At 51.3% G+C, this 7,388-nt stretch overlaps 1 protein-coding gene across 1 annotated transcript; it reads left to right on the forward strand.

The window, feature by feature from the left end:
- The first annotated feature begins 308 nt into the window (after positions 1-308).
- LOC109773531 (subtilisin-like protease SBT1.4) lies at positions 309-3,013 on the forward strand. Its single transcript, XM_020332221.3, has one exon. It carries the CDS (start codon positions 478-480, stop codon positions 2,821-2,823), a length of 2,346 nt encoding a protein of 781 aa, XP_020187810.1. The 5' UTR covers positions 309-477; the 3' UTR covers positions 2,824-3,013.
- Positions 3,014-7,388: the final 4,375 nt, after the last annotated feature.

Consider the following 7,388-nt stretch of genomic DNA (forward strand, 5'->3'; position numbering starts at 1 on the left):
TCCCTCACAAAAAAGAACCTGTTGATCAGTTGACAGGTACTACAATCAGTTTAAGGACAAGATGCTATTGGAGCAATGCCCCATATTTTCTTGCCAACAACATAATGGAGGCGTCATGCGTTCTTACAAGGAAACGAGCCACCAAGAAAATAGGAGGCAACGTGCATTTTCTTTTTGGCAGCATCACGCATTCGTACAAGGAACGAGCCAACAACAATTTAGAAAGAAGAATGTGGGATAACTTAAGCAACACACGAGAGCCTTGCTGCCGGCCTCTGGCAATAATGCAGTGCTAGAATATGTGGGAGTTTATCTCGTGGAAACACTAGAAATTGGGATCCCGCCAATTGCTTGGAACGGCAGCTACTCCCTCCGCGTGCTGCCGCGGTGGCCGGCGCTGCCGCGCTGCCTACTTATTCGTGCTCCCCGTCCCTGTTGCCACCGCACCGCTGACCGCGTACACCTCTTGCAGCGACAATGGAGCTCCTCAGACCATTCGCGGCCGTGTGCGTCCTGCTTGGCTTCGTCGTCGCCGCGGCGGCGATGGCGGCCATGGAGGTGGAGAGCGAGACGGTGTCCTCCTACATCGTGCACGTCGCGGCCGCGCACGCGCCACGGCTGCCGCGCCGCGGCCTGCTGGCCACGCGGGCGTATGGTGCGTTCTTGCGCGATCAACTCCCCGTCGAGCTGTCCAGCCCGGCGCCTAGGGTGCTCTACTCCTACGCGCACGCCGCCACGGGCTTCGCGGCGCAGCTCACGGGCCGCCAGGCCGCGCAGCTCGCGTCATCGGGCTCCGTGCTCGCCGTCGTGCCCGACGTGATGCAGCAGCTGCACACCACCCTGACGCCGTCCTTCCTCGGCCTCTCGCCGTCCTCCAGGCTGCTCAAGGTGTCCAACGGCGCCACGGACGTCATCATCGGGGTGATCGACACCGGCGTCTACCCGGAAGGCCGCAAATCGTTCGCCGCCGACCCCTCGCTGCCCCCGCCGCCCAGCAAGTTCCGCGGTCGGTGCGTCTCCGGTCCGTCGTTCAACGCCTCGGCGCTCTGCAACAACAAACTCGTCGGCGCCAAGTTCTTCCACATGGGGCTTGAGGCTGCACGCGGCCGTGCCCTCGGCGAGGACTCGTTGTCGCCGCTCGACACCAACGGCCATGGCACCCACACTTCCTCCACCGCCGGCGGCTCGCCTGCCGCGGACGCCGGCTTCTTCGACTACGCCGGAGGAAAAGCCGTCGGCATGGCCCCGGGCGCACGCATTGCCGTCTACAAAGCGTGCTGGGATGAAGGGTGCGCGAGCTCTGACATCCTCGCCGCATTTGACGAGGCCATCACAGACCGTGTCGACGTCATCTCCGTCTCGCTCGGCGACACCGGCCTGGCCGACAACTTTTACAGCGATACAACCGCGGTGGGCGCGTTCCGCGCCGTCAACAAGGGCATCGTCGTCTCCGCCTCCGCAGGAAATTCTGGCCCCGGCGACTCCACCGCCGTGAACATCGCGCCGTGGTTCTTGACAGTTGGCGCGTCCACACTCAACCGCCGATTCCCAGGCGACGTCATTCTCGGCAACGGCGAGACCTTCACGGGCACTACTCTTTACGCCGGCGAGCCGCTCGGCGCGACCAAGCTACCGCTGGTCTACGGAGGGGACGTGGGCTCCAAAGTGTGCGAAGAGGGGAAGTTGAAACCCACCAAGGTAGCCGGGAAGATTGTTTTCTGCGAACTGGGTGTAACTGCCCAAGCAGCGAAAGGACAAGCCGTCAAGCTCGCCGGTGGCGCCGGAGCAATCCTCACCGGCGCCAAAGAAGACGGCGAGCAGGTGATCACCAGCCCCCATGTCCACCCGGCCACGGACGTCCCATTCGCTGCCGCCGAGAAGATTAAAAAGTATATACGCACGCAAACTTCCCCTACTGCGACGATCGTCTTCCGCGGCACCGTGGTAGGCTCGACGCCTCCTTCCCCTAGAATGGCGTCCTTCTCGAGCCGCGGGCCGAACTTCCGCGCGCCGGAGATCCTCAAGCCGGACGTGACCGCGCCTGGTGTGGACATCCTCGCTGCTTGGACGGGCGCCAACTCGCCGTCGGAGCTCGACTTTGACACGAGGCGAGTGAAGTACAACATCATATCCGGCACGTCCATGTCATGCCCGCATGTGAGCGGCATCGTCGCGCTGCTCCGGCAGGCGAGGCCGGAGTGGAGCCCCGCCGCGATCAAGTCCGCTCTGATGACCACCGCGCAAAACGTGGACAACGCCGGGGGCGTGATCGGAGACATGTCCACCGGCGAGGCGTCCACGCCGTTCGCGCGCGGGGCCGGACACATCGACCCCAATAGTGCCGTCGACCCGGGCCTCGTGTACGATGCCGGCACGGAGGACTACATCACCTTCCTGTGCGCGCTCGGCTACACGGCCAAGCAGGTCGCCGTGTTCGGCTCGTCCACCAGCTGCTCGACGCACGCGGGTTCCTCCGTGGGCGACCACAACTACCCGGCCTTCTCGGTGGTGTTCACCTCGAACAAAAAAAAGGCGGTTGTCACACAGCGCCGCGTCGTGCGCAACGTCGGCAGCGACGCCACGACTACGTACCGGGTCAAGATTACCGCCCCGGACGGCGTGCTCGTCACGGTGAGCCCCGAGACGTTGCGGTTCAGTGCGACGCAGAAGACGCAGGGGTATGTGGTCACCTTCGCGCGGGAAATCGGCGGGAGCGTCACGGAGAAGTACACGTTTGGGTCGATTGAGTGGAGCGACGGCGAACACACGGTCACGAGCCCCATCGCCGTCACTTGGCCGACGAACCAGGTTGAGGAGATGTGAATGCGATCAGTGTAATGTGAGAGTTTATGTCATTTGTTGTAAGTTTCAGTTCGTGTGGTGGGATCAGTGAATCAAGACGTCTAATATTTGGTTTCAAAGAGAAGTCTCATGTACAACTACCTAACTGTTAAATGTATAAAATCGAGCACCCGCAAAAAAAGTATAAATAAAATCAAGAAAATTAACTAAAGGGGAATAAGGTCATTCCAAGAAAATGAACTAAGGCCATCATTTTCTTTTACAAATGGTGAATTTTATTGGCTCAAAATGAGGCATCAAGAGGATACAAATATAATGAGCACACACCCGGCCTCTGCACAGGTAGAATGCCCACAGCCAACATAACACGCACACACAAAAAAACACGCCAGCAAATAGCAAAATCATATAAGACCAAAACTATTGGTAGACGAGAAAAAAAAGCGATCAAATCCGCGATCAGCAAATTACAACAACGACCATACTCACACCAACCATCCCATTATGCCACATGGACAACGAGTTCTTCAACACCAACGACTTCAGGAAGCGAGCAACGCCCAAGCCTCGATGTCACTGGATCCAACTACCCAAGGCCAAAATCTAGGTTTTCACCCTGGAGCGTTGTCCCTAGTCACTGCGTGCGGACGGATGTGACCGTCGCTGCCCCAACTTCTCCCAGCCGCCTTTGGTAGGTGGGCCCGCCACCACCGTGATCGAGGCCAGTGGTAGCGGCGGCGAGAGAGTGTCGGCGCGGGGGGGGGGGGGGTTGCCCACTATATGGCCATCAATTAACTTTTCAAATTCGCAGACGGAGATGGCCCACCATGCGGAACCTCTCTGGGTTGTCACGTTTAGATCGGATCTCCGCATGAAGGCCAAGCTCCCGTTTCACGACGGCGTGCTCAGCCTCTGCCGTGATGCTCTCCGCCTAGTCCTCCATTGCCCCCGTGTTGACGACAGCCCTTTGGTGGATGCTAGTTAGCTAAGGGAGGGCAAGGTAGTTGAGATCGGATGCGTGATACATATGTTTGGTAAAGGTTGACCGACGGTTAGATGTTGTGGCGCCGATACCATGTGCTGCAACAAAAGCCACGGAAGTGCACGCTAGCTCTACGAGTAGATGTGAGGGTTGTCCAAAATCGGAGGCCTCGGGTATCCTAAGAGCTGCACAAGCGGGTATGTCTGGCCGCCATCAGGGCCTAGGGTTCCAAACGGAGACAACGTGAGGGTGCAGGGTAGGCCTTATCGATCCACCCCGTCCGAATCACACTTGTATCCATTCATGTTTTGTCCATTTCTGGGAAAATCCTAGATCTGCGCCTCCACCATTGGGATACTCGTTTGGGTGGTGGAAGGGTTAGTTTGCTGGTGATTGTCGATCGTTCCGTCAGCTTATTGTGTCTGCACTTCTCAGCTCTCCTCGTGTGCCTGCTTAGATGGTGGACAAGGCGGGAGCGGGGCGGTTCCATAGGCAGGCAACGCACCGGTGGGGGGCACGGCAACAACCACAACTTTCATCGGGGCAACTCGGACCGTGGTCGTGGTTCCCAACATGACCCCCACATGGTCTGGAAGCGAGATCCACCGGAAGGATCCGACAACATGCCAAGCTCTGGCGGCTTGGGTGGTTCCTCTGTGTCGTGAAGACGGATGGGAAGGCGTGACAGCAGCAAGGGGCGACAAAGGTGGCGGGGAATCGCAACCTCGAAGCGCCAATATCTGGAGGAGGCGGTAATATCAACTCAGGTACTAGTCCTGCCTGAACTGCAACCGTAAAGATCATTTCACCGGTAGCTGCCCTACCATCGCATGTGATAGATGTAAGAACCTTGGTCACATTAGATAGATTTTTCAAGCTATGCTTCCTTGGGAGTGTGTATCGTCTGTTTGTGATATTCAGTCTCCTGGCTTGGGTTTCGTTTACATTCCTGATATGTGTGCTGGTAAACATGCGAAAGAAAATTGTAGCTATGTTGTGATTACTGTTATTAAGTGTGTTGCTACTATTAAAGAGATAAAAACTATTTTAATAATTTCTTTGCTCCTACATGACGTTGTACTGCTAGATGCATTATCCCCAATCATTCCAAATCCTTAGGAAGTAGAATGTGCGCTTTATTATGGACAACATATGGAATTTTTATGCGCTTTCCAAATCCCGAGGAATAGTGTTGCGACTATCTGCTTGGTCTCCTAATGTGGGAGTGAATGACCTCTTAATAAGGCTTAGGGTAAGAGTTAGAAACATGCATGCAGAAAAAAGATGTGATGTTATAGTAGCTTGGCTCTTTGGTAGGAGTAACTATGGAAATAGACTATGCTACTGTGCATAAGGTTGAGTGTGCTAGAAATTCATTGGGTTGTAAGGATACTACATTTTTTTATGTAGCTAAAGGGGTTCTGGGTGATGTTTTTATGATTTATTCTGTGAAGTGGAATATGTGGTTTTGGTCCTTGCTCAAATGGATATGTCTAATACTTCTTTTGGAGTTAATGATTCCTCTTTAGGAAAAGTGGCCAGAACTGATGCTGGCAGTGAAACCCATGCCGAATCTTCTAAAAATGTGGGTGGAAGGCAAAAGACATTCTCTGGGTCAGTTAATGTGGGTCAAACTCAATGTTTTTGTCCCTCTGCAGGGTAAAGTGATCATCAGATGGAGCCTAGTCAGGGAAGTTTTAAGCATAATGAGTTATTGATTGATACCATGGCAAGAGAGCACAATCTACTATCTATAACTCTGCCTACACCTACTGATCACAGACTGGTTATTAATTACTATGCTTACATTCCTGATATCTCCAAGAATTCATGGATTTTTGGAAAACAATTTAGCTATAATTAGAAGATTCCTGCTATTCCTGACAACACTTGGGCTCTTACTTGTGAATCTGCACCCTCTACTCTTTTTCCTATGAAGAAGTGATATGGCTATGTTTCTGCTGTGAAGTTATCTGGGTTCCAACATGAGTTGAGTTACAATGGCTGGCCATCTCTTCTAGTGGTTGGAATCTCCTAAAGATTCAGCTATTCACTCTCTTGGGGGCTGCAACTACTTCTGAAGTTCCTAGCAGGATGAGCACTCGTAACTAGCAGGACAAAGTGCAACATGTGTTTGTCAAAGCTGCTAAATTAACCAAGAACAGGAATTTGGAAGGTAATATTGACAACACAACTTATGTTTATTCCATTGCTTCTTTATTTGATATGGATATCCTATGTAAAGCTTCTAGAATGGATGTAGACATTCCTTTAGATGATTTTGAGAACATTGCACTCAGAGAAATGGAATTGGCCAGGAATAATATGAAAATGAAAAACCATGAAGATAATTTTTAATTCCTTACATATTCATGACAATAGAGGGAATGTGGTCCCTTTGTGTTTAACTTAGATTGATCCTGTTGAGGTAGAGGACAAAGACTTTACTCTTATGAAATCCAGGAGGAAGAAGAGTAGTATTCTAGAAATGTGATTATTTCCCCTGCTTTGAAATTGGGTATACCGTGTATTAGGAGCCAAAAGGCTACTTCCAGCTCTGCTCTGCCTCCTAGCAGATCTGGTAGATTTAGGCAAATACCTAATAAATACAAATGATAGGTTGTTTTTGGAATTGTAGAGGTACTAAAAAGAAAGTTATGAAATCATACCTTTCTAACATTATTGAGAAGAATCCTCTAGATTTTGTTGGTCTTCAAGAGACAGTGAAGAGCAAGCACCCCCTACCTTTTAGGAAACTTGATCCTCATAATGTTTTTTTCTAAGTATTGGATACCTTCCAATGGTAAATCTAGAGGCATTGAATGTGGTCTGAAAACTGATATCTTTAATATCCAATCTATGAAGAAAGGACAATATGTGATTCAGCTTAATTTGCACCCTATTCTACTAGATTGTGATATAGCATTTATGGTAGTATACACTTCTGCTCATGAGGAGCATAAAATAAAATTCTTCTCTAAATTGGCCTCCTTTTGCAAATTTAGAGGTGCGACATGCGGTTAGTGGTGACCTCAATGTGCTAGGCATAGCGACTAGAGAAAAAAAATCCTTAATCTCATAGCTCCGACATGTTTAATGCCATTATTAATACTTTGTGTTTGAGATAGATTTACAGGGTTGGTTGGATTTATACTTGAAAAACAACCAGGATGCTCCCACTTTAGAAAAGCTTGATAGGGTCTTTGTCGTGGAATTGTCACGGCAGATGTCCTAGTGTGAGGACTTAGTCGTGAGGCCAACGCGTCTATGTGGTAGCTTGAGAGGGGTTGAGCGGAATCGAGAGACACAACACAAGACAAGAGTTTAGATAGGTTCGGGCCCCGGGAAACATCATCCGGTAACAACCCTACATGCTGTTTGTGGCTAGGTCTCATTATCATCACTAGGGAGTCGCCGTAAACCGGCTCTCCTAGTTGTGTCTAGCCTTAAGATTATTTCTCGTCCCTCTTGGGGTGCCCTGCCCCTCCTTATATATGTTGAAGGGGCGGGTTACATGACTAGTCCTAGTAGGATTAGGATTACTCTATTACAAGTGGAGTCCTAGTCTTGCTTCCTTTGTAGGAGAATATTCCTTATGCTTTCT

This window comes from Aegilops tauschii, chromosome 6 (genome assembly GCF_002575655.3).
Source record: "Aegilops tauschii subsp. strangulata cultivar AL8/78 chromosome 6, Aet v6.0, whole genome shotgun sequence".
Classification (NCBI taxonomy): Eukaryota; Viridiplantae; Streptophyta; class Magnoliopsida; order Poales; family Poaceae; genus Aegilops; species Aegilops tauschii.

What these genes read in the sequence shown, in the direction of transcription:
- LOC109773531 (XM_020332221.3), top strand. Translation starts at nt 478, where the DNA reads ATGGAGCTCCTCAGACCATTCGCGGCCGTGTGCGTCCTGCTTGGCTTC.